This window comes from Suillus subalutaceus, assembly GCF_016647625.1.
Source record: "Suillus subalutaceus strain FC151 chromosome Unknown DFJ58scaffold_8, whole genome shotgun sequence".
NCBI classification, from domain to species: Eukaryota; Fungi; Basidiomycota; class Agaricomycetes; order Boletales; family Suillaceae; genus Suillus; species Suillus subalutaceus.
Window position 1 is genome coordinate 478876 of NW_024540257.1, and position 25769 is coordinate 504644.

Below are 25769 nucleotides of genomic sequence, written 5' to 3' on the forward strand. Positions count from 1 at the left end.
AGTCGCAAAGAAATCAATCTGTAGTGCGCAGAGCTTACTAGCTCAGTTCGTGGTATGGAACACAGCAGAAGTTCCGCACAGTGACTCGAAGAGGAGAGCATAAGTTTATAAGTAAAGCATACGTAGCCATGTTGTGCACTGTGCGAGTGCTAGTGCTCTCAGGCTGGCCTTGGAAAAGTGAAAAATGATACATACAACAAGGTCACTCAGCACACTGTTAAGCATGTCACCATCAAATATTTCATGGAAGCTATAATGTTTCAAGTTTCATTGCCAGACATTGTACTTTGAACGCTCGTGCCGCCTCTGAATTCGCTCATGCATCCTACTCGTTTCAAACAACAGGGGTCATCACTTTGACTCACAAGCACACGCTTGACCCTGCTTAGAACATTCACAATTTTCCCCTTTGCCAGCGCAAGAGCACTGCACAGAGTTGCAATTGGTTTTATTCCAAAATCACGTCGTGACCGTACCTTATTTGAATGTGCGCTGTTGACACATTTCTGACAGTTACATTGGTTCTTTGGGCAAGCACAGCCGGTCCCTGAGGGGCCACAAGCTCTGTTGTAAGAAAGTTCAGTGTGAGATAGCGGCAAGGAAGTGAGCACTCACGGGCATTCACTAGCGCAGGTACATCCACTGCAGGTCGCCATTATGGTTTTTGTCAAAGGTAGTTGGAAAGTGGTGGCGTAGTAGGTCCACTATGTAAGCAGCCCCTATGACTTTACCAAATCATAGGGGCAACATTGATGTCATAGAGGGGTCACATGCTAATACAAAAGAAAAGAAAATATTACAATCGATATATATGGTCGGTCGAAGTTTGAACGTTCAACGCCCAGTTGCAATGATTCGTGGGGTTCAAATCTGCTTTCGAAGTCTTGTTGAATCTCTTGTCGTTTACGCACGGACCGGCACGGTCAGCCACGAGACGACGTAGTTGTGACGACATGGACATTCTAATGGCGGGCTTTGAGATATGTTGATTTGAAGTCAGGGTATGTGCTTATCTCAGAAACGACATATCAAGGATTGGCAAGGGAAGAGGTAGATACACAATACATCGACTAACTTACTCGAAACAACACTTCTATACATGCCCAGCCTCATGCATCATACACTATCCGCGCACCGACCCACGGGTATGGATAATTGGGCTGATAAAAGTTCCTGATCGTCCGCCGTCCAGCAAGGCGCGGGATCGTAGCGTACGATGCTCCAAGCTGCATAACCCATTGTATCAACCAACAACAAGATGAAGCGACGGCCAAGACTTACAACAACATGATGCTTCCCATCGAAGAAATCTGTTGAGTAACCTGGGAAGTGCTTCGTTGGCGAAAATCCATCGTGGCTATCGAGCGATGTCGAAGTCCATTCCCAGACACCACCATTACTTCCCCGACCGCCGTTTGTCTCGAGACCAGTAGTCGCTCTTATAACCAAGTGTATGAGATAAGAGAATTCAGAACATATAGTGACTTACGGAACAGGGTGCCAGTTTCTAATGCCTACGTTTGCTCCACCTTCGAATCCAACCTCGTACGTATCGAGGAAGAGCCTTAGCTCCGGTTCGGTGGGTAGTCGCCCGCCTTTACTGTTCGCATATTCAACGAGCATATCGTAGCTCGAAAGCACCGGCCAATGCTTCGCGACGCTTAGTGGCACAGGACCGTAGAGAGTGCGGACCTGGCAATTTAACTCAGTCCCAGCCATTCATAACTGATTGAATAACAAACCTGGATCCCTTCCTCTTCTTCTACCCAACTGGGTGGTATACCAAGTTCCTTCCTGTTCACCCACCAAGCATGGAACTCTCCATTGCTGATTGGTCTCCACTCAGCACGGAATTTCCCCACCTGCACCTGTCGTGAAGGGCTCTCATTGTCCCAGCCGAACTCGTGTCCCTCGACCTGGTTACACACGCCTTCATCAAAGTCATTACCCTCGCAATCGTCGTGCCCAAGCATGATGGCAACAGGGCCAAGAGTGACAGTCGGTGAGGAAGGGGGTATACATGAAGCGTCCCATTGCGCAGACAGCGCTTCCCATGGCGGGGTGACGAATCCTGGAGGGGGGAGCGTCCCTGTTCCTGCACGCTGGATGAGCATGTAGAGGAGTGTCTATGCCATACCAAACGCTTTTAAGTCATGATCAATGCAAATAAGAAATGTTATACTAACCTCAATGTGCCACCCCTCATGTTCAAGGGTCATCGCAAGCATGCGACCGATATTCCTGTTGATTTTGCGCTTTCCAGATGCTAAATCGTCGTACAACGCCAAAAGGCGCGCACGCACACGGTCGCGGAAGGCAAGGATCGTTCCAAGGGTAGGCCAATCCTCGTCCTTTGTTGGAACCTCAGAGTGTCTCTTCAATACAAAATTGACATCAGGAGAAAACAGATAACAAGGGAAGTAAGTACATACATGGCAGTGTTCCGGATCATCTACATGAGGGTCAATGCCGCGCTAATGTAAGGAGTCAGGAACGATACTTTGAACTAAAAATTGATTGGCACCTCAAAGATCTGCGCGAAATAAGGCTCAGAATTTGCCTGGTTGAGAGCACGGGCCATAAGCATGTCGAGGAATCTGTTTTGATACTCAGATACAATCGAGAAAGCACCTCAATGTAAAGCTCACGTAGGTATGTGCCCGATGTAGAACAAGCATTTGTGTCGCAGGTCAATAGGCTTCTGGTGTAACATATCGCTTGGGATCATGCCAAGTGTAACAAGATCCCAGGCAGCCCACAGGTCTTTCCATTCCTGCAACATCATACATCAGACAACAAACAAGGACCACGAAAAAGATCAACATACTTGTTTTGTAGGGACACCCCACGGGCTCGCAAGATCAAGAGACGGGAAGGATACAGCCGGGCGCTCGAGGACGTATAAAGTACTGCTTCTACATGGCGAAGATTGTCCAAAGATCGAACGAAGGCCAACGGAGGCGAAGATACTCAAGGCTTGTGCTGGGCTTGTCTACAATGAAGAGAGTGAGCGACACGGAATGCGAAGCAGAAGGAAATATAAGCGAATCCAAAAATAAAAATGTCATCTACTTTCCTTCAAGAGAAAGTGAACGTAAATTTTGAGAGGATTATGACTTACAGCTTTGCCAGCGCTCGTGCAAACCTTCACCCATTCCTCAAGTTCAACGCCCTCGTGCGTTTCAGTGAAGTAACAGCTTTCTACGATGGATCAGTATTATCGTCTCAGTAGGTGAGACTTATGCAATACCATCAACAACGTGCTTCTCCCAGCGTTTTCCCTCGACATCAACAGAAGGTAATGTTTTGATAGCTTCTTCAACCGACCCGTTGGTAGATGCATCAGAGTGGTTAACAGAAATCACAATCCTGTCCCCAGATCCCTTATCCAACTTCTTGGAAAAATCTCTCAAGAATTGTATGTCGAGTAGCGTAGGAGAGAGGAGAAAAGTTTTGGTAGGTTGGAAGTCAGATACGGAGGATGGTGTATTCGACCTGGAGGTCAATGGGGAGTTGGAGAAAGAGGAATCAGAGTGACAGGGCATGGTGATGCTGCGCGAAAGTTCGCATTCAATATGAAGTGTGGAGGATGATAACATTGAAGAGCTCAGAACTTAATGCAGGTCCACAAAATGAAACATCGATTTTATACGAATGCACAAAACATACGTACAAACAAAGCAACGAGTCAGTATCAGTATCCGGATTACGGGCGGCCGTCACCCAGTGGACACCACGTCAATGACGATAAATGGAATCCATAAGACCATCCATCGAGTTCGAAGTTAATTGTACCGACGCCAGCCACGAGGACAATATTCACCAGATACAGGATAGGAAGGACGGTTGCAATAGTGCCGCGCGGAAAGAAAGGCGTAGAATTTAATGTGAGAAGCGAATGGTGACCTGAAACAAGTGCAGAAATGGAGCCAATTGTAACTTGAAAGCGTAAGAGAAGTCTTTACACCCGATCAGGAGGTCACAAGGACGATGACACGATACCACTAGTCGGAAGATATCGGGACCAACGACATGATCAGATGGCGGAGTGTAAAAGGTAAGCGAGACTCGTGGTAAGGCGCAGGACTACTTACCTGTTGAGATAGGCTGGAAACGTAAATGGGGGAGTAATGCGCTTGAGAAATCTTGCAAAAAGTAAGATAATCGTACGATGATTTTTTATTGACGTGCTGCAAGAGAGATAGGAATTTGGATGGCTTTTCAGCTCTTCTATGGGCCTGAGTCACTACACGTGAAGCTGGTCATCAGTGTAGACTGCGTCACGGTAATTCCCAACTTGGTAGGTAAAGGCATTGATCATATCAAATACTCATAAGAGTGTGCCAGATGGTAAGCACACAGTAGCCCATGTCCATGTTGTGACGTGGTCAAGGTAATGGGGAAAGACTCGATTCAATGCTTTGCCATCTTACTTATATGCAACAGTGGTCATGGCGTGCTACACACTTGCGATGGTGTGCTCAGCTCCCATCACGTGAGTGCGTCTGAAATAATCCATGGTGCGCCTATCTGAAGCTTATTTTATTTTATTTTAAATCCAATTTTTGTTCATGTGGGGTACAGTACCCTAGGGCCTATGCATAGGACACCTGTATCCCCCGCCGCATCTCCGACTTCGCAAATGCCCTGATGGAGGCGTAGCCTCCACCAGTCCGCCGTTCCCGCCGGCCGTTTTAGGTGCGCAAGTCTTCCAATCCGCAGGACCATCGCAATACAGTTCGTGAGATATTGGTCTTTGTCGGTTATTGTGGGTGATACAAGTACCTATCTGAAGCTTCTGCCTGTCTTCCTCCGATGACTCGATTCGATGTCATATGCTACTTAAGTCAAGCTTCAAGCTAAGCTTCAGGTTCTGCCGCGGTCCCGTTATTTCATCGATGTCTCGCAAAGCGGCCATGCAATCATTCGAGAGAAATAATTCATATGCTTAGATAAACAAAACTAAGTCCTATGATGTCCAGACTCTACAACAGATAGCAAATTTATAGGCCATCGCCTCCCTCAGTTCTACATAGCTATTCCCATCCAAGGACAACGTCATTGTTGACGGACCAACTTTTTCAAGTTTCAGCTCGGCTGTGAGTCAGGCTGGAATACATCATGATATTGTCCAATTGTCGCAGCCTCATGCCTTAAGCTCATAGCAGGGTATCTACAGCTCAACCGGTCAAGAGGAGTCAAGACCACCGCGCCCTTGGATGAGTGCTTGTGGTGGCATGCTCGACCGCTGCGAACTACTGGAGTTTGCGTGGCAAAGCGACATGTTGATACTTCGTCACGGGAGGATGACGATGTGAAGAACCGAATCATTGATAAAACTTCAAGCTTCAAGGGCAACACTTCACAGCAAATCAAAAGAACAGTCGGTATGATATTCCGACCTACGTAAGTTGAAATTGACTAATTTTTCTTGGTGTTGAACTACAAGGTGTCACTGCAACCCAAACAAAGACCCTTTCATGCTGATCACCACAACCAGCCTAATCGTGCCTTCTTTGATCAACGGTGTCTTGTGGCGTTGAGCGACTCTTTGTTGGAGTGGCAGACGACCACTGTAACTGTATTCGTCCACGATATAGTGGATGCAACCTAGCTCCCTATATATATAAGAGACATTTAAGATGGCACATATCCTCATCAGTATCATATTACTCCAATATGTCCTCCGCACTTACCTATCCTCTTCCCGTTCTTCCTTCTATCCCAGACGATCTCGAACATCTCGACTCCCGCCATGCTTTACCCCATTTGATGGCACTAATGAAGAACACCCTCATTCGTGGTCTGAATCGCGTCCATGATTGTGCGCCTCTCATCACTGTCGGCCACCCCACTCTTCTGCCTTTCCTTGACTACGTGCGATCGCTCCTCGCGCAATTGGATGTGCACCTCGAGGAGGACGCCCTTTTTTTCTCTGCGAACGCGCTGGCAGAGGTTGCCACAACCGAAGCTAACCCTGATACTAAGACTATCAGGGAATCCATAATGTCATTGACGAGTTTGGTGTCGGCATGGATTTTGGTAGGTATTTCCTTACCCTTTCACCACTAATTCATCGCTCGTGGACAGGATGAGTCCAAGTTTTGTCCGAGCGCTCTATGCGAGGGAGTCTCGTTTGGACCTCTCCTGGTTGGCATTATGCAGGCACAGATCAGGGCGCTTACCCCTACGCTGCTCAGCTCGATTATATCCCACGTGGACCTCCTTGAATTGATCAAAGGTGCGAATCTCATTACTCTATTATCTCAAATACTGAAATTATGACAGCCAGCGTCAGTCGCATCAGTGAACGCTCGGACATGACCTTCCTGCTTCCTTTTGTTGTCTCGCATCATGATCGTACCACCTCTACCCATTGGCCCAAGGTTCCCGAAGGTTGTATTGAGATGTTCCCAACCCTCATTCTCAATCACCCAGGGTATGTATTCCTTCTTCGCCTTGGTTTACTCCCGAATAACTCCTCATAAAAGATGCTGGCAATTCGCGCCATATAATCCCCTCACCAACGAGACTCAGAGCTTCATCACCATCTAATCACCATCTCCGCTTAAATTTTTCTTCAGAGTTTTCTTCATTTATTTATAATTCTCCATTTGACTGTCATCACTCCGTACTAAAGTAATTACATTCGTTCTTACGATGTGTCTGGTGACCACCCTAGAAGCTACGATTGTTTATCCACTTTGCTTGCAGGTCACTAGTTCAGCATAATCTGGAGGCAAATTCAAATTCATTAAGCCTCTTGGAGGAAAGTCGGCGAAAAGATGTATAGCTCGCGTGGAAGACACCGCTATTTGATGAAGATGTTAGCACAGTTTGAAAAGAAGTACATTTGTTCGTAAGTATGACTACATCATACACAAGCCCGCCGTCATCGACATGCAGATGCAGTCGTGTAAAGTGACCCTACGTCCGGTTTAAGCCAGGCTTAGTAAAACAATCCACATACATGTACTCATGTTCTGAAGTTCCTTGTATTGAAACCGAAGTGCCTTGTAAACCCCAACTTATGACGCCACGATTAGCGGATTTTGATCGAGAACTACTTGCAAATTTACAAGGATGAACATTATCGCCGCCTGCCATTGGAACGAAATCAAGGACACCTGAGGGAACTCACCTTTTGTTCCACCATTCTGATCAGGTTTGTTGCAATGCCTTGGCGTTGATACTTCGGATCAACACGAATACAACTTAGATACCAGGAGCTCTCAACGGTCTGAAAATTATTTTCAGAAGAGCAAGTCGTACGTCAGGACTGGACACGCATGAGGCAGGCCCTGATCATTGCGAGGAACAATGACCCCTGGAGAGTCTTGTTCTCACTGGTCACGATATCAATAGATGGGGCTGGAAGTCGTTGCAGTCGGGTAGCATAACCTGTGTCAAAACCCTGCTGAAGGCTGGCATTCAAGTCAACAATAGAGCTTGGCTGGAGGAAGCGACTCTGCCTCGTAGCTACTGTAAATTCACAATCAGACGAGGACGGTTGGAGAAAGGAATAGTGCCAAAGTAAATGAAGACATAAGAGAAAACTCACTGGCACCTGGTGCATGGTGGCCTAGGGTGACGGGCGGCTCTGCGTCACACGACACCAAACGGACGTGCCCAAGCCAGCATTAGGTGCTAGAGCATAGACTCGTGACCAGTTCGTCTTAGCTGGAGCAGTGCTCAGAATAGTCATGGATTTGTGGGCTGGTAGATAGCAGGTCACATCAAAGTTTCGAAAACGCAGTGTACAGTTGTCCATTGGCGAAGCCTTGAATCTATGCAGAGGTTGAGGATAGCTCTGAAGAGTAAGTGCTTGAGACCTATTGGAGGTGGTAGCATGAAGCGAGTTGCTAATGAGAGTGAAATTGGCGGTCCAGCTAGATGATCTATCGAGAAGTGATACGAGGTAACGGACCTGGCCTGAGGCCTGAGCTCTGGTACGAGGTATTTCGATGAACTGCGTACGGGGTCGGTGAACGCCTTTCCAGTAGCTCAGAAGTGCGTTGTTACCAGCTTTTCTGCTGCCAATATTCGGTTACATAAATTAACCTCCAAGGATAAATCAAGGATAAATTTTAGTCCAGTTCAAGTTGCTCGAAGGATATTTCGCTCATGTAACCTCAATTTAAGCGCCAACTACTACTAGGGACGGACGACCCCCCGGGTGACGGCATGACGTGCAAACTGTAAATTTACCACTGCAGTTTGCGAATCTACAACTACTATTGATGACATCATCCACTACAGGCGAACGACGTGCTTGTAGTATGTATGACTTCCTTCTGCCTTCACACGTACCCTACACTTGCTGTAATGTCACCATAATCAATAACATATTCGAGTACAGGAGCTACGCCTATGAACTCCCGACCGAATTCAGCCCTCGGAGCAGCTATGTTACAGGGATCTAGGTGCACCAAGTCTGCGACAAACTTGCCCTGGGCTAGAGTGTCCCAGACGTTCTCGATGTCAGAACCTTTTAACGGAAATTTGGCTGAGAACTAAAGTCCAAGTTGGCTTATGACAACAGTGCCAAAATTCATCAACATAGTGCAGGGAATGTCGGCTGCGGGAGAACACGGAAAGGGAGAGTGTGCAGCCTGGGTTCACTGACAGGAAACTTGAAGTGAGTAAATGTGGACAATATTGCGGCAGATCAAGGCTAGGTGAATCGGAGTGCTGTGGCCAGACTCGGAAGGTGCCGCTGCAATGTGACCAAGTGGTGGATATCCGACGGTGGACCTGGAGAATCGAGACCTGGCCGGGATAGGCCTATAATGTAGTTCTCTAAGATGTTTCGAGGCAAGCCTCATGATGCGATCAAGGGAAGCTGCCGAGAACCAAGTCCAGAAAACCGCGGTCAGTGCTGGATGCTTTGGCTTCTTGGATCGTCAACTGATATACATATGAAATTATAGCTTGGGCGCTCGTCATTGTAATTGCAGTAAGTAGTTGCGTAACTTATAACACAACTTAACTTAGTCCACCATGCAGCTCGTCGCAAATATCAATGTGTCTAGCATCAGCATCAGCACTGGGCTGTCCCAGTCGTGAGCCATGGCTCCTTTTTCTCCCAGCTTTGTAGGCAATTCAGCATTTGAAGAGTTTGCCGGATTTCTTGACGAGTCACGGTAGTACTTGTTTGCCCATCACGCACAAGAACTTCGAAGATCCGATGTATATGTATGATTGAGCTTGACGCCTGTCACGCACCTCCTGACCAGGGAGCCAGGAAAAAATGACACAAGAATTTCGAATATCCGCTGTGCTGCCGCTAGTCCCCATCTTTCATCTCCGTCGGCCCCTTTCCTGTTATGTTTTCTTATTCAATTGCATCCAGGCCGTGATGATAACTACGCCGAAGCGGGGACCTTCTACTGCTAACTAGTATTAGGAAAGAATGGTACGCAAATCCAAAGGACCGAGTTAGTATTACTGCGCTCAGTTTTATCACCCAGATCTGTAGCTCCTATCGCCATCATGTCTGTGTTTTCGCCGCCCCATCTTGGCCCCATCTGCTGAAAATAGTCCCAAGATGCTCAGTATAAAAGCCCAGCGTTCTCTGACCTTTCCTTCATTAGTTCCTCGTCTCATTGTCGAATCATCCTACTAGCGACCTACATCTTATACAATGTCTTTTCCCAACGATGGAGTGTATACTATCAGAAACACTGGCAGAGACCTCATGCTCGATCTAACGGGCAACAACCCCGCTGAAGGCAACCAGATCCAAGGCTTCGCCAGAAATGGCACCGTAGCTCAACAGGTATCTATACACGTTCGCACCCACATTGTGACCGGCTCTCACACACATCGCGTATACTAGTGGGTGATCAAGAGACAAAACGAGCCAGGGTCCGCCAACAAGACTGTCAGTATTCAGTCCAACAACGAAGGCAACAATGGTAATGGATGCTTTGCTGCTGCGAGCGAGGTATGCTGGATCGCCATTCATTAATTCATTCATTTGCTTGTTGGTTGACATGGACGTGGGCAGGATTCGGAAGAACCTGTCGTTTATACCAGGCAGGCGTTTCTCGTTGATCTTGTTGGATGCGGGGACAATAATTTTACGTGAGAATCCGACGTAGTTCTCAGCAACCTATTTTTGCTGATTTAACGACTCGCATATACAGTATGTGCTTCACTCTCGGGAAAAAGAACCTGGTACTATCCATTCCAAGCGCAAAGAACAGTGCAGTAAGTTGGTGGATCTTCTTTTCAAAGCCTTTTGCTCATAACGTTCACAAGGTGAAACTCGAGAATTGCACGGCAGGAAGTTCCCGCCAGCACTGGGAATTCATCCGGGTTTCTGGTCTCCAACCAATTGGCAACTAGGCACCACCTTGCAGAGGTGCTCAAGGTTGAGCTATTGAAAGTGTTCCCGCATACATGTACTACGTCTTGTTGTGTCTGCCTCCGTTGTGTACCAAAATGTGTACGTCGATGAATAGGATTGCTTCAATTGGTCTGGCTCTTCCAGGGAGATGAATTGGTAGAAGATAGTCATCGGTGAACCGTTCGAGGAGGGTGCGCAGATCAAACACAAATCTCGCAAACAAGCAATGCGCAGCATATGTGCACTGTCCATTATTGTTTCACCTATTTATATGTCTTCAGACAGCCATTATTAAATATTAAGTCACGGTCACTATAGCGCTGCGAGGCATAAGCGCGCACAGCGACATGCCGATCACGTGGCGCCGAGACGCAATGAGGCTTGAGCATTGTGAACGACTTCCAACACGTCTGGCAAATCCACCACAGGTGTCGACGCTGTATGCCTCTGACCACCACCACGACCACCATCAACGAGTCACCATGAACCGACTACGCTCTTCACGTGCCCCTTCCCCGACACCTACTACTTTCTCCGGAATCTCTAATTACCGCACCGAGTCCTATCGTCCGATCAAGGATAAAGGCAATGTCCCGGCCGTGCCAGCCGTAAATTCCAGGGTGGTCGCACGCACCCATTTTGACGAGTTAGCCAGTTTTCTAGTGTCTTATCTTGTGAAAGGTGCGGTCTGGTGTTTCATGTGAATTTAAATTTTATGCTGATACTACGTACCTTCAGCTCCGCAGGAGTCGCGGGCCCACGCACGCTCAAAATTGACCAATCTTACCAGACAGCAGTTCCATGAGCTATCAACTGACGTGTACGACGAGCTCGTCCGACGTCGAAGGAACACTCCCGAGAACGATGGTAAGTCACCTGACCTATATTATATCATTTGACCAAGTCACTTCTCCAGTCCCATTCCTTCCCGTGCGTGATGAATTTCATCCCAAGCGGAATCAGGCGCGCCAGAAATTGGCAACGCTACCTAGTGCCAAGTTTGAAGATCTTTGTAGTGATGTCTATTTTGAAATCATGAGAAGATATCCTGAATTTACAGAGGTAGGTAGTTTCATCGTTAATCTCGTTTAATTTATACTAAGTCTGATACCAGACGGAGGACCCGGGGGTAGCGTCTCCCGCATCAGCATACGATGATGTACCTTCGCCTGAATTCCACACGTCCCCGCGGCCTGACATGCCCATACTCCCGCCTAGTGCCCGCACAGGGCGACCATCCGAAGATCGAGGCAGCTCACGCGAAGAAGAGACTCGGCCTCGGCGGAGCGAGGATACTCACGCATCCCGACGAAAAGCCTCTTATGACCAAGGGGCAGATTTTGGCCGAAGACCAAGTGCCTCCGCAAGCATTCCGGAGTGACTCAACGGGAACTACAAATGCGCAGAGTGCAACCGCAACGAGCGGGATGGTAATCCCAAATAAGAGCACTATCGCAGAGGAAGACATTGAGGTTCCGTACGGGCGGGAGATGCGGGAGAGCTCTGGAACAGCCATCGATACACGTGAGGGCGTCAGGGAGCTTGATACCACTGACGGTGAACACGAGCACTGGGACCAGCGGGGTGGACTAAATGGGCTCAGCGCACGGCTGAGGAACGTGCATACGGAAGATGATGATGCGGGGGATGTGAGGAGCGACGAGTATGATAAAGTCTCTCTAGGACGTGCATCAGTGACGTCCGATCGGTCCATCGGTGGGTCGAGGATGCCCAGTGCAGCAGGTGATGAACACGAGCGTTTGAAGCGAGATTATGAGTTCAAGATCGCCACGATGCAGAGTCGTATCACGAGTCTGGAACGAGACCTTGAGCAACGGGAGTTGGACACGCAGCAGACGGTACGCCATTTAGAAGAGGAGCTGGAAGGTTTCCGAAAGGCAGGTCCTGAGGATTTTTTCCTCTGATAGTCGCTAAATTGAGCCTACAGCGTGCCGAAGAGCATGGATCTGCTATGAAGGCTCTGAAAATGGAGCTGGACGATATTCAGGATTTCCGGACAAGAGAAAAGGAACGCGAAGCCAGACGAGCACAGGCCGATGAGGAAGAACTACAGATACTCCGTGACCGCTGCGAACGCCTCGAAGAAGAGCGCAGTTCTGGCTTCGGGATAGTACGTCAGTGATTTGAAGTTGATGGTGCTAAATTTGAATTCTTTTTGCAGGACAACAGCGAAATTATCGAGCAGCTACGTTCTGATATGGAAGGGTTGATGTCAGAACTTAGCGATCTGTCACGCAGGAATGACGAGTTGATGACTGCGAAGGACTCGGACCTCACTGTAATCCGTGATCTGGATAGCCAGCTCAAAGAATACAAACGCAAATACGAGCAAGCTAAAACCGAGCTCAGAAGCGTCAAAGGTCCGCAAAAATATTCTTTTGATGCAATTGGCTCTTATCTGATATTTCCATGGTCAGCAACATCCCAGCTCTTCCTACAGGCGCCCAAGATGGAAGACCAACTGCCAATGGGTCCTGACGGGGGTCTCGTCGACATCCATGTCACTGCCTTCGTGTCGGCCATTGATAGCCTTTTGACAGCTGGTCGTTCTAGCGCTCCGACACGCGTTCTAGTACCGATGAAAGCCGTCGTTACGTCTACCACAGCCATTATCGATGACGTCCGTGCATACGAACAACGCCCATCCCGCGCGGACGTTGACATCGATATCCTACACACTCTCCGCGAGCGTGCCGAGGCTACCCTGACCAACCTTGTAGCTGCATCCAAGACACATGCCACTGCATCTGGCATGTCTCCTGTGAGCCTATTGGACGCAGCTGCGAGCCATGTCTCCGTAACATTGACAGAGATCGCGAAGATGATCTACATGCGCAAGGCTAGTCGGGCCGAGCAGGAGGAGTTCATGTCTTCCTCAAGCTCTGGTTCGCTGTCGTATCTATCTTCTGCGCGCTCGACGGAAGACGTGAGACCAAGCTTTGAACGCAAGGGTTCTACCTTTAGCATAAGGCGCTCAGAAGATGTTGTATCGCCCCCTATGACCGCAGCATCGCGCTTTGCGGAGGCTCATAGCAGACGAACACCGTCTGAGCCATCTAGTTCACTCACAAGTTCCCCTCCGCCCATATTTGATAAGTCTCCTATCACCAGTGCATTGGGTGCAATCAGCGACGATTCAGCACCGCCTGAAGGCGGCGAGGACGCTTGGTCCGAGCTCAAGGTCAGCTCTACTAGTACACCTATCTGTTTTATCGACTGACAAGTACCACTCCCCAGCCCTACCTCGAAGCGCAGACCGAGTCCATCGTTTACGCAATCCAAAGCGTCCTTTCCGGCGTCCGCAGCCCTGTGCCGCCGCCGACGCTAAACGAAAACCTAACTCAGATCATTACAATCGTGTCGAGTATCGTCGCCGTTTGCAGCGACAATCTGCCCCCGGCGTCTGCGCAGCAGGGTGCAGAGCTACTACGGGAGCTAGGCGAACACGCACGGAAGCTGTCTGAGGTACAGACGCTGCCAGAAGTCACGAAGGAATCGCGGCAGGTCATGGCCAAATCGAGCTTTGCGGTCGCGAATGCGATGAAGGGGCTCATGAAGTTGTGAGTTTGAAGGAGGTGCAGTGTGATACGATTGGGATGGATGGCTGGTCCATGCATGGACGTGTAATGGTAGTATTATGAGATGTGGATCTTCGTTAATTATGATATGCTCCTTGTAGTTCAGTTGTTCGGATACCCTTTTCAAGGATCCATCTCCATCGTCCATGATCATATTAGTAGATCTAGTACTTAGTATACTTGCAGCTATTTGCACTACTGTACGACGATAGAAAATACCTCTCCCCGAGCCATAACACACCATGCAAAACTAGCGATCTTGGTTCTTCGATGACATGATACCAACGCACGCAGGACACCGTGACCAGCTTCGACAAGACGTGTCCCTAACTGCAAGAGGAGAACTCCGAAGTGTGGCAGAATTTGACGGAGAGAGTCTCAGTGCTAGTAGACACGACGATACCAACTTCAGTCGACTGAACAACATACCTTGAACGTTGTAGTAAAGTGTCCAGGTATCTTCTAGGCGCTCATCGGTCGATAGTACTGCGGCAAGGTAGTGAAGGAGAACTGATTTAGGGTTGTCTGGGCCCGCGAGATGACTCGCCCTATCCACTGGGAAGTATGTATATATGTGCGAAGGAATGCGTTTGTCTGACCGCGGCCGTTCCCAGAATATTACGTCCGGCTGGTCGACCAAATAACTTTCTCTTTTCTGTTGAAGCATCCGTGTGCGTCTAACGTGTGCCGGATCTCAGGGGGAAACACTGGCATATACTGCAACATCCATGACCTGAAGGGATTCGGTATTGATGAGGCAAACAGAGGGCATTTCAGATGATAACTCTCTGTGAGATGGAAAATCAGACAAGGTAAGAAAGGTATCCGACAAGGCGTGATTGACCAGCGACGAACCAGTTTGCACGAGCTCTTCAACGGATGGCGAACGGATATAACGCATAAGCTCCTCTTTGAGGTTGGGATTGTTGCGGGCGCGTAAGCATAGATGATGGTGGGTACAAAACTCCTTCCAGAGGCATGGAAATCGTTTCCCTTCGGACTTCTTCTGGTGATCGAGGAGGTCGTAGAAGCGGTATACATGCCAATGAGTCACCGCCTACCATTGTCAGTCTCTTTCCTGCGAGGGAAGAGCACAGATACGAGATAGGCTTGATGCGAGAACCAGACATGTTGTGGATCTGAGTGTCATATGAAGGTGGCACTGTCGATGGCAAGACGTGCGACGCAGAAGTCGTGTCGATAGCACTATGTGACGAGGAGTATGAACCAAATTGATGAAGGCCAAAGAAACATAGTAGGAGTTGTTGAGCAGCTGCGTCTTGCTCGAGGAGGCGGGCCAAGAAGCTCTCTTCTGCTTGCACGGGCGGATTCCGATTCACAGCAGAGCGTACATAGCCACCCGCAACAGCATCTAGTGTATCCAGCATCTCTGCTGCGAAAGTCCAGGTGGCGCTCTTAGGTCTCGAGACTGAAAAGGCAAGCTTGACTCGGTTTTGTGGACAGTACTTCATGTTGGTAGGTTGCCCCCAAATGCCTGGTGTGTGGGGACAATCTACTAAAGCTATATACCTCCCTTGTTTCCTTCTTATAATTAGTAAAGAGGATAGTATGGAAAGCAGGACAGCCGCGCTCTGTTACATGTTACCACCCGTGACATGGGCCAAAAATGGTAGTCACAAGTTGAGGACTCCGTACACCTCTAAAGAAATTAATGCAATCGACAAGTTGACAACCTGTAGGTTCCATAGTATAGCGCGGCTGTCCGGCTTTTTGTCCTGCAGTTACAGTGTCATATCGTGACGGTGCCGGCGCCAGCCCCAGCCCCCGACTCGCTTATTCCTGGCATGTTTTGTGTCCATCGAATTAAACCCAAACTAGTCTTTTCATTTCATCTTTGGTAAATGGCTGCTAATGCCATGTGATTCTACTGTCAATGCATGACGTTTTTCGACCAGTCTTAGCAGCTAAGCCAAACGTGACAGGACAAACAATTTTACCACGCCTTGGGAGCTTAGCTTGAACATTCACTAGCATAGCTAACCGTTTGGCACTAAAACAAATTAGAAATCTGCTCTCTTGTGGTGCGGATTCGAAACCTGTCGACATGGACAATTCTTCTCTGTCTAAACTTGGCCAGCAAGCGTCCTGGCCCAAGTGGTTAACACAACAGAATCAAAATTTGTTTCTCTTGTACTTCGCAGGTTCGAAACCTGCCTAACGAGAGGGTGTTTTTCTATCGGAACATGCCTTGAAGATTCACTCATGGACAGTTCCTCGGAAGTTCATCTCAACTTCGTCCTCGCCAAAGTGGTTACCACAACGGAATCAAAATCTGTTTCTCTTGGACTACGCAGGTTCGAAACCTGCCGAACAACAGGGTTTTTTTTTGTTTCCAGCAGGTCATGGTTCAAACGTTCATTTACGGCCAGCTGCGCGCGCGATTGCAGTCAGCTGAAACACCTGCACACCCCTGCCTTTTCGATCTCACAGAGGGTTTCAGACAGTAATCAAATCACCGGTCGGAGACAATGATCTCATCAGTTCAGATCTTGCAACAACACAGCCCAGATATTCTCTCAAGGTATCTAATGCTACAGCCGAATTTCTCATAAATACCACCCCGCAGGAGTTGAGACACTAACTCGATCACCAGGCAGTGATTCTGTGACCGTTTTCGTAATAACCACATTATGCAGTACGCTACACCACTTCGAGACTGCTTGACTTTTCACCAGATCCGACTACAAGACAATACTCTTACCAGTGGTATTAACATTCTAGAAATGACTAGTAGTGCACGACACTGAATTTCCTGATGTAGACCATATTCACATTTATTTTATCTCCTCGTCGTAACCCGCTAGCCCTGTCTTGCACTCTGTGCTGGGTCTGGTTCCATCTCTTACAAGCCAACGTCTCCAACCAAACGTACTCCGCGCATGAAGATGTGGTGAATAAACCATGTCGTCCTGTGCCATCTGGGCGCATTAGCGTCAGGGATTGTCATGCATTGCGCTGGTGACTGATGGTATTCTGCTTGGGTATTTCATCTCTTTCCAGTGTCAACGCGCTGATATCTAGTGCGCTGTTAACTGTGGTCGAGATCGTGCATGACGATTTGGTCTCAGTCACCATCCTGTTTTTAAGAGTTTGTGCAACGTAGGGGGTTACACAACTTTTGAGATCGGTGCTACGTTGGTCCTGTGTAGGCAGTTCTGCCTGAGGGTCATACTAAGCTGACCAAATTGATAGTTTAGTGGGGGAATCCTACCTTGACGGAACGAGCATAACAGCACTCACTTGTAGCGCGCTTGTCATATTTATGACAATTCATGTGCAGGATTTCGCAGACGCAAATGGCCACCGCATGTCAGGACGACGAACTCTGCTGATTGTAGCGCCCGAACGATCCGTGTATATAGGATCTGCGTGCTCCCGCTACTTTCTCTTGCTCTCGCTTCTATTTGGAGTTTGGCACCTCTCTGCAGCGTTTTCTTTGTGTCTATAGATTTTAGGGTCGGACTTCGGTGTTTTCTCCTCCGCAACAAAATTCGTGACCAGTCAACGTAACTGCTGTATAATGTTGGTATTCTGGTGATAAAACAAAGTACAATCTCAGTCACTTGGAAGGAACTCTGTTAACAACGCATCTACCTATAAAAACAAGTACACTAAGTAGGGTTAGCTTTGGTAAATACAGGTGACGGTTCTAACTCACATCTGAGTCACTTGGAAGGAACTGAGATGCTCGTGCGCTACAACTGGCGCTTTTATAGTAAGTGACTTATAGTAACTGACATATATAAAAGAGAAACATAAGTAATTGCAGGACGCGAGCCGACGTCGCTCTGTCGCTCGTCCTGTCCTCTTTTGGCGTGCGCTCGTACCTCTTAGTCTCCCCCTGCTCTTATCTCGGATCCGTCGGTCTTCATCGACTCGGATCTCTCGAATTCCAACAGGTGTTCTCGAGTAATGATTCTTATCTATGAACTAAAGGTTTCTCATTCCCTGTATATGTGGCTCTTGGGTGCTCATCTCTTGCCAACTAATGCACGAAATCGTGCATTGGCGTGGTAGTACTGTAGTGGCCTTCTGCGAAGAGACTCGGCGATGTATCTATCCCCCCATGAAGATCCACTTCGCCATCCGCATCTACCTCACCCTCAGCGTCGCGCGAAAAGAGGTACAGTGGATCTACAACCTCCACGAGAGTCTCATTGCGCTTCTCAACTTCTTCGCTGCTCATGGCCACGTGCGAAATGTGCACGACTTGCCATTTGTCTGCATAGGTGTTGCTTTGCTGCCGGACAATTGTTAGTTATGGCGCGGTCAAGTGATTGGATGAAGGGCGAAGTGCGCAGAGTTTGGAGGGATTTACATATATTCATCTACTTTTCTAAGTGTCATCCTGCGTTTGATGTTCTTGTAACATGTGCCTGGCCCACGCTCGCCTGTACTTGTTCGATTTTGACGGTCTCATAGTCGCGTACGATGTAAACAGATAGAAATACATAACCTAAAGCTAGCTAGCCAGAATTTTCCGCAACTTTACGGCCCCATGCAGCGACGAAAGGTTGTTGCAACTCTAACGTTGGATCTTCAACTTCTGCTAAGACACGCGTCTGAAGAGCGGAAAATTCAGCATCAGTAAGCAACTGGAGCTCGATGAACTTCGGACGGAATGCGTCAACCAGACCCATTTGCACTTCTGCCATCATTGACCCTACCGATTTCAGTTTTTCATCTACAACCACACAGGTTAAGCAAGCACAGATCACGTCATATCTACTCACCATCAGGCCAGCCGCCTATGGGAATGAGAAGTTCTAAAGACGAGACATCGTAGAATAGTGCATTCCCTTGATTGTCTACAGCGTCTTGGAGCATAGATGCGATCTTTGGAGCGAGGGACCAAATCATGCCATTGTCGTCCCCAGTGCCTGGAGATGGCGTATGAGGAGATTGTATGATGAGACGGTCAACTTGTGTTAACGCAGCAGTGCGAGTGCCTTGGGTCCCTGAGAAAGAGGCCCCTGGTTCGAAGAACATCACATATCCTCCTGGAATGAAGTAAGTATCTTAATGAATATGAATATGAGAAGGATATCACCCGGCCACAGTACTCGACTGATTTCCTTGAGAAGGTCGATCCTGTTTGGGATCTGTGATGTGTCAGCGATCATCATCAATCTTGGTATTTGAGAACATACACTTGGTACGATGCGCATTTGAACGATGTCAAAATAACAATCAGCAAATGGGAGAGGTTGATCTGTCAGATATCATTTCCGACACCAGACGCAGAAAGTTTCCCCTAACACGTACTAAGTAAATCGACTTTGTGAAACTGTACGTTCGATGGAATTTCCGAGTTCCCGAATCTAAGATCCCATAAGCATAGCCAAATTATTGATCAGTAGCTAAAACATACATTTGTGGCAAAGCCAGGTCGACACCATGCACTTCAGCATTAGGAAGTGATTCTGCGACCTGGGGTACAACGTTCAGCATTTTTGTGAGAGCGAAGAAGGCTTACATCCACGACCCACTGACCACTGCCGGAACACAGGTCCAGGACGCGCTGGAAATTACCTGTGAATTCCTATGAGATTAGGTGATATCTCATCGAAGCACGGAAAGGCATGCCTTCATCTTCGATAGGTACAATATGATTATTGCCATCTAGCGTGCATAATGTATAAGGAAGAAATAGAGAACGCGGTTTTTCCTCTCACCCATGAAAATCTTTAAGGCGTTGTGCTGTAGTCGAAGCCTTTCATGTTCATCTGCATCTGTTCTGAAAACAAACAGATAAGTCTGGGCTCTGAAGTGCATTGGTAAGGAGAATCGATTCCTACGGTAGACTGTAGTTTGTATTTCTGGCAAGACTCGCCGAGTTTTTGGAGCAGGTGGATTGTTGTTGGCATTCATTCTTGCGAAGGACTTGGTGGTAGTAAAGGTTTACGATAGTATGAAACGCGGCCACAACTATATGCAGCAGTCTGAGAAAGAGGGTTTATATCTTGTACTGCTCGTGATTGACGTACCAATGTTCGGGAATTGAAGGCTAGTGGCGTCACGCTGCGTCCGCAGCGATAACTGAAACACGGCATCCGGGACTCAACTGATCAGATCATATCACTAGTCGTAATTGGGGATCTCGGATCTCCATCACAGTAACGTCTGCGGCTGCTAATACCCGCCGTGTGCAAAATATTTTAGAGGACTTGTATCAAATGAAGAGGTGACCAGAGGTGACCAGTCTCCTGTTACCTCCTGTTACTCGTCCGAAAATTCTCGGTTCCCAGAAGTTGTATCACTTCAAGTACGAGTAATATTTCTCCTTCCAGCCTATGCAAGACCCCGAGGAGCTAGTTCCAACAGTTATCGATATCCATGAAAGAATGTCCAAGGGATGATCACAGGAAAAGAGTGTTATCGGCAGGTTTCGAACAAGAGGATTCGGGAACAGATTCCGGATCCATTGCACCAACCACACTAGTTACAATTGGCCTCCGTTGAGCGAGGAACTGTCCATAAGTGAATGTGCAAGTGTAAGTAATAATAGAAAAAGCTGATTGGAAGGCAGGTTTCGAACGGGTATTGCAACTTACACAGAGATAATCAACTCCTACACTTTGTGGGAGTTGGGGATCGTGTTATCATACTCGTATTATCTGTTCTTGATATGAGTGCAGAAGGTTTCGACATGAATGAACTCAGCAAAACTAGTATATGGGAGGTGGACATAGATGATTACAATAACGATCCAGACAAGCTCCAGTTGTCACCGGAAGGCATGATAAAATTGCATATGATGTGGGCCCTAGCCTGCCTAAGATTTGAGTATGCGTTCAACTACTTCCTGTGCAGCCAGCACTAAACCGTCGTTGTATATGCGGCTCACGATCTGCAGCGATACAGGAGCCCCTTTGAATTTCGTTGCATCATCTGTATGCAAGGGTCAGTTGATGCTATCCAACACGAGAACGAGAGACTAACAGAGGGAGAGGTTGTACTCGTCCGCCGCGCTCATCGGGCTGGGTAGCTCCTGATATATGTCAATGGCTGGGTCAGCGACGAAACCTGACGGGAAAACCGTTCCAGGGTAGTCCAGCAAATTCCAGATGGCCGTGTAGCTAATGAGCTATTAGATGTCTGATGTAAAGCGAGATACCATGACGCACCCCCAGTATTTTGCAGTGTCATGACGGCTGGCTGTACCTGGGAAGGGTGGACAAAGGACGACATCGACGTTTTGGGACCACCAGTAATCAGAGTATTCCCTCCTATATTTATCACGTTCATCACGCAGCTGATCAAGGTCAGCACGAGCGTCAATGGGCAGCAAAATGTTGCCTTACCTTCCAAACTTCTGCAGCATCATGATCTCTCACGTGTGGTGGACTAATAACCCACTCTGTCAGGGGATGCATCTCTTCTCCACTTTCCTTCAGAAGGCGTCGAACCGTGGCTCCTCCATCCTCAAAGTAGAGCTCGCGCTAGACACAAGTAAGTGACATTATTACCCTACATATCACCAGACTCACAACTATGCTGTATCCACGATCGTGGTCATATGGAGAGTAATCAATCACCTCAACCTCTGACGAGGCTTCCAGCTTTGCCTTCGCCCATTTCAGTGCTCGAATGGTCGGGGGATGGGGCATCACAACCCCGTCGTGCATCATGATTCCCACACGCAATTTCTTTTTGGTCAGGTCTGGCACTTTCAGTGGCACTGGCAACGCATCTGGATCCAGGAGTGCAGGATTGGCTCCAAGTACAGCTTCAAGGAAAAGTCGCATGTCTCGTGCTGAGCAACACATTGGACCTGCAGAACTAAAGAATCCGTCCTGGCCAGGTTGACTTGGGTGATATCAACATAATTTCATGACAGAGCTTGGTATACTTACTACCATAGGATCCCATGGAGAGGCGTTGTCCGACAAGATGGACGGAACCCATATATACCACAATGGGCGGATGGGGCTCGAATGGATCCCCCGCCATCGCTTGATGGCAAAACATCAAATTCTGGTATGATGTGGAGGAACAGACTTACGTGCCCACACCTATGCAAGAGCCCTTCATGGCAACAAGGGCTGATTCACCGCCAGAAGATCCTCCTGCAGTAAGATCCGTATTGTAGGGATTCAACTATGAGACTTGCGTCACAGAAACACGTTTTTCACTCGAGAGATGGCTTACAACTCGGCCGTAGGTAGACCTGGACTCAAGGTGCATCAAAGTCTGCGGCTGATTCGTCTTGACGTAGAAGACTACAACTATGCTCGACCAACAGAATATAATTCCAGGTGTAAATTACATACCTGCCCCTAGTGAACGCAGAATTTTTGTCATATCGCAGTCTTCGGTCGCAGTCTCGATGTTCATGAGGAAGCCTGCAGACCCAACTGTGCCCTTGACCGGAAGCATGCCCTGACGGTGGTCATCTGAGGTAGATCGTCGCGATTTGGTTGCTCTGCACTTACTTTGATTGAAATTGGCAATCCATGCAGTGGCCCAATGACCTTGCCTTCCTTCCGGAAGTACTCGTCCAGCTGTTGCGCCTGTTTTATGCCTTCATCGAGGAAGAAGTCGATGAGACAAGCTGTGAGCTGATGAGCGATAGCTGCGCGTTTTCCAAAGGCAGTGACAGCATCAACTGCAGTCAGCTCGCCTGCAGCGATCCTTTGGCACACAGCAGTTGCATCTAGCTCGGTGATAGCTAGTTCTTGGGAGGTGAGCAAGCCACAGGTCTTGGGGATGTGAGTAACATTAAGAGGCGGGTCCTCAAGAATCGCTGATGAGAGTCTGAGACTCGCTGGAATCTTGGCTTCAAGTTGTTCCTGAAAGACGCGAGCTTTCGCCTCGTACGATGCATCGCCGCCTATGCCTTTGATTTTCTCTTTAAACGAAACTGTAGTCATTGTTATGAGAGGGAGATAGCGCAGATATGATTCAGGCTTGATTGTGATATATGTACGGTCTCGTACCTGAGAGAAACTGTCAGATACGCATATCTTCTTTGTGCGCATGACATGTCCCGTGCCCACAGCGATAACAAAACGAAGGCCAGAGAACTAAGAACGGTAGACTTGTGATCAGCTGCCTTAAACGATAACAGGGAAGGGGCGCGGCATTAACGGGATATTATAATTAGAATATAAAGCCATTTGATAGCCTCCAACTTGGCGCCTGGTGTCCAGGCCATGTTAATGGAAGTGCACTTCGCTCGCATTTCTTGTGGATGGTTCTCGTGATCTGAACTGGGCTAGTAAAATTAGTACAGGCTTGGCTGTACGGATAAGCCGTTATATTATCAATGACTGTAACAGCGTTTCTTTCAGTGGGATGGTACGATGGACGGAGATTTATAAGAGAGTCCAGGTTTTACCATGTTTTGCGGCCGCCGGCGAGGGCCCAGGTCAATGCATAATATGGCTGTAGTATAATTTTAATGGACAGGCATGTATGATATCGATGACTGCCATCAGACGAGATCGAGAAAGTTTCGGGACAGTACTAGTCACATGAACTTCGGATTCAGCATTGCATGCTAAACCCTGCTAAACCCATGAAAACTTTGGAAAGTCGGACAGCCACGATCTGTTACCATCCGTGACATGGGCCAAAAATGGTAGTCACAAGTTGAGGACTCCGTGTACCTCTAAAGAGATTAATGCGATCAACAAGTTGACAACCTGTAGGTTCCATAGTATAGCGAGGCTGTCCGGCTTTTTGTCCTGCAGTTACAGTGTCATATCGTGACGGCGCCGGTGCCAGCCCCCGACTCGCTTATTCCTGGCATGTTTTCTGACCATCGAATTGTTAGAGTTTGGTATTTCACCCTTCGTCATCGTTCGTTGTTCGGATAGTCCCGACTACGTATATATACCTACGTCGTAGACTATCCTCTCTTTGTCGTCTCCCGCCATGTCGTAGACACTTCTTACAGCGTCGTTTTCCAGCTTCTATACGATTTAAACGCAAACTAGTCTTTTTATTTCATTTTTGGGAAATGATTGCTGATCCCATGTGATTCTACTGTCAATGCATGATGTTTTTCGATTTTCGACTCGTAACCGAATGAGTCTATCTTCAATATTCAGTGACCAGTCTTAGACTCTTAGCAGCTAAGCGCTAGAAGCAGCTAAACTAAACGTGACAGGACAAACAATCTTTTCCTTTTACCACGCCTTGAACATTCACTCATGGATGGATTTTTCAAGGCCTATCTTGAGTAGTCATAGCCAACCGTTTGGCACCAGAACAGATTAGAAATCTGCTCTCTTGTGGTGCGGATTCGAAACCTGTCGACATGGGCAGTTCTTCGGAGGTTCGTCTGAATTGGGGCCTGGGCCAGCAAGCGTCCTGGCCCAAGTTTTTAACACAACAGAATCAAAATTTGTTTCTCTTGTACTTCGCAGGTTCGAAACCTGCCTAACAACAGGGTTTTTTTTCTATCGGAACACGCATTGAAGATTCACTCATGGAGAGTTCCTCGGAGGTACATCTCAACTTCGTCCTCGCCAAAGTGGTTACCACAACGGAATCAAAATCCGTTTCTCTTGGACTACGCAGGTTCGAAACCTGCCGAACAGGAGGTTTTTTTTCTATCGGAACACGCCCAATTCCTTGGAGCAAGTTCGCCCTGACTGAAGTGGTTGTACCAGTGCAGGTTCAAAACCTGCCGATGAGTTTTTTGTCCATCCGAGCGCGCCTTGAAGATTCACTGATGGACAGTTCCTCAGAGGCCCATCTCAACTTCGCCCTGGCCAAAGTGGTTACTACAACGGAATCGAAATCTGTCTGTTGGACTGACAGTACCAGTGCAGGTTCAAAACCTGCCCACGAGGTTTTTTTCTCTCAGAACACGCCTTGAAGATTCACTGATGGACATTTCCTCGCAGGTTCATTTCAACTTCGCCTGGCCAAAATGGTTACTACAACATAATCGAAATATGTTTGTGTCGGAGTTGCGCAAGCTCGAATTTCACCTGCTGACGACAAGTATTTTTTTCTATCGGAACACACTTTGACATTCACTCATGGATGGATTCCTTGGAAGTTCATGTTAACTGGTCTTAACTAAGTGGTTACCACAACAGAATCAAAATCTGTTTCTCTTGCAGTCGGTTCGAAACCTGCTGACAACATTTTTGCAGCATACAAAGCCTCAGAGCTCCGTCTTAACTAGGCCCAGTCATTGCGCTGAAACCTCCTTTTATGCGATAGTCTGTCCACCAAATAGAATTTACCTTCACGCCTCGTGCGGATCGTCTCAGAAACATAAGGTATCTGAGATGTCACGGTCTCTGCACGAAGACGCCATATCCCAACCGGATTCGGAAACGCTCGACAGGGTACCTCGGTGAGTGGGTATAAGTCCTCATACCACGAGATCTGGGGTCCGAAGCTTCCTACACTAGGGCCCTAAGGCCCTTCCCCCAACCGTAAACTACCCTGCCAGTGTGGGTCATGGTTACCGTATGCAGCTGGCCGGTCATCGGATACGGTCGCAATTGTGCAACGGAACCTTTAATCCCACTATATAGGTAGTATAATTCTAAACAGAACGAGAAGGTGACTTGGCGCGGTTGGGGTAGCGGTAGCCCCCTGACGAGAACTTTCGCAGGTTCGAAACCGCTGTCATACCTGCCATCCTAGCGTTCCTCTTACCCTAGCCAATAGACCCTTATCCTAGGAGACGGGTGACGGGTCTACCGTCCCCTGTTATTCGTCATCACACCTTAGATCACCATCGTCGATCAAGGTTTATCACAACCAGTCACGCTAGCCAGGCAGGTACCATAACAGATTTGAAATCGAGTTGTTCCTCATGGAGGCCCTGT

At 48.0% G+C, this 25769-nt stretch overlaps 11 protein-coding genes across 11 annotated transcripts; 5 read left to right on the top strand and 6 right to left on the bottom strand.

Annotated features, from left to right (window-relative positions):
* Nucleotides 1–235: 235 nt before the first annotated feature.
* DFJ58DRAFT_762538 (uncharacterized protein) lies at nt 236–667 on the bottom strand. Its single transcript, XM_041388558.1, has 3 exons — nt 616–667; nt 477–564; nt 236–426 (listed from the first exon to the last, which is right to left on the bottom strand). The coding sequence occupies exons 1-3, from the start codon at nt 654–656 to the stop codon at nt 352–354; spliced, it is 204 nt and encodes a 67-aa protein (XP_041249374.1). The 5' UTR covers nt 657–667; the 3' UTR covers nt 236–351.
* A 442-nt stretch (nt 668–1109) lies between these two features.
* Nucleotides 1110–2782, bottom strand: DFJ58DRAFT_652394 (C-type lectin protein; the record flags this gene model as incomplete). The annotated part of the gene is made up of 8 exons (XM_041381683.1): nt 1110–1226; nt 1282–1438; nt 1490–1692; nt 1743–2126; nt 2187–2375; nt 2433–2474; nt 2525–2597; nt 2649–2782. 8 exons carry the CDS (start codon nt 2780–2782, stop codon nt 1110–1112), a joined length of 1299 nt encoding a protein of 432 aa, XP_041249375.1.
* A 2897-nt stretch (nt 2783–5679) lies between these two features.
* Nucleotides 5680–6817, top strand: DFJ58DRAFT_741976 (uncharacterized protein; the record flags this gene model as incomplete). Its single annotated transcript, XM_041387169.1, has 4 exons — nt 5680–6042; nt 6091–6241; nt 6289–6439; nt 6492–6817. 4 exons carry the CDS (start codon nt 5680–5682, stop codon nt 6553–6555), a joined length of 729 nt encoding a protein of 242 aa, XP_041249376.1. The 3' UTR covers nt 6556–6817.
* Nucleotides 6818–9593: 2776 nt separating this feature from the next.
* Nucleotides 9594–10440, top strand: DFJ58DRAFT_762550 (uncharacterized protein). The gene is made up of 5 exons (XM_041388559.1): nt 9594–9778; nt 9839–9946; nt 10010–10086; nt 10149–10212; nt 10264–10440. The coding sequence occupies exons 1-5, from the start codon at nt 9644–9646 to the stop codon at nt 10348–10350; spliced, it is 471 nt and encodes a 156-aa protein (XP_041249377.1). The 5' UTR covers nt 9594–9643; the 3' UTR covers nt 10351–10440.
* Nucleotides 10441–10833: 393 nt separating this feature from the next.
* DFJ58DRAFT_713783 (uncharacterized protein) lies at nt 10834–13936 on the top strand (the record flags this gene model as incomplete). Its single annotated transcript, XM_041383951.1, has 8 exons — nt 10834–11032; nt 11268–11413; nt 11466–11728; nt 11760–12249; nt 12300–12482; nt 12534–12732; nt 12790–13553; nt 13610–13936. 8 exons carry the CDS (start codon nt 10834–10836, stop codon nt 13934–13936), a joined length of 2571 nt encoding a protein of 856 aa, XP_041249378.1.
* A 445-nt stretch (nt 13937–14381) lies between these two features.
* DFJ58DRAFT_470813 (uncharacterized protein) lies at nt 14382–15499 on the bottom strand. Its single transcript, XM_041380535.1, has 3 exons — nt 15012–15499; nt 14806–14956; nt 14382–14738 (listed from the first exon to the last, which is right to left on the bottom strand). The coding sequence occupies exons 1-3, from the start codon at nt 15420–15422 to the stop codon at nt 14569–14571; spliced, it is 732 nt and encodes a 243-aa protein (XP_041249379.1). The 5' UTR covers nt 15423–15499; the 3' UTR covers nt 14382–14568.
* A 1136-nt stretch (nt 15500–16635) lies between these two features.
* DFJ58DRAFT_652344 (uncharacterized protein) lies at nt 16636–16933 on the top strand (the record flags this gene model as incomplete). Its single annotated transcript, XM_041381677.1, has 2 exons — nt 16636–16677; nt 16733–16933. Coding segments are annotated over 2 exons (243 nt in total), but the record flags the coding sequence as incomplete, so codon positions are not given.
* On the top strand, nt 16732–17748 carry DFJ58DRAFT_762554 (uncharacterized protein). Its single transcript, XM_041388560.1, has 6 exons — nt 16732–17032; nt 17059–17116; nt 17169–17280; nt 17310–17510; nt 17571–17582; nt 17630–17748. The coding sequence occupies exons 1-4, from the start codon at nt 16937–16939 to the stop codon at nt 17479–17481; spliced, it is 438 nt and encodes a 145-aa protein (XP_041249381.1). The 5' UTR covers nt 16732–16936; the 3' UTR covers nt 17482–17510; nt 17571–17582; nt 17630–17748.
* Nucleotides 17749–17956: 208 nt separating this feature from the next.
* On the bottom strand, nt 17957–18199 carry DFJ58DRAFT_652355 (uncharacterized protein; the record flags this gene model as incomplete). The annotated part of the gene is made up of 1 exon (XM_041381678.1): nt 17957–18199. A coding segment is annotated over one exon (243 nt), but the record flags the coding sequence as incomplete, so codon positions are not given.
* A 58-nt stretch (nt 18200–18257) lies between these two features.
* DFJ58DRAFT_741979 (S-adenosyl-L-methionine-dependent methyltransferase) lies at nt 18258–20207 on the bottom strand. Its single transcript, XM_041387170.1, has 10 exons — nt 19959–20207; nt 19647–19899; nt 19558–19593; nt 19448–19503; nt 19343–19401; nt 19237–19292; nt 19122–19183; nt 19022–19073; nt 18705–18971; nt 18258–18655 (listed from the first exon to the last, which is right to left on the bottom strand). Exons 2-10 carry the CDS (start codon nt 19840–19842, stop codon nt 18438–18440), a joined length of 1002 nt encoding a protein of 333 aa, XP_041249383.1. The 5' UTR covers nt 19843–19899; nt 19959–20207; the 3' UTR covers nt 18258–18437.
* A 310-nt stretch (nt 20208–20517) lies between these two features.
* On the bottom strand, nt 20518–22844 carry DFJ58DRAFT_890535 (amidase signature domain-containing protein; the record flags this gene model as incomplete). Its single annotated transcript, XM_041394736.1, has 10 exons — nt 20518–20862; nt 20914–21050; nt 21099–21226; nt 21276–21413; nt 21462–21780; nt 21828–21926; nt 21977–22071; nt 22123–22193; nt 22245–22367; nt 22403–22844. 10 exons carry the CDS (start codon nt 22842–22844, stop codon nt 20747–20749), a joined length of 1668 nt encoding a protein of 555 aa, XP_041249384.1. The 3' UTR covers nt 20518–20746.
* Nucleotides 22845–25769: the final 2925 nt, after the last annotated feature.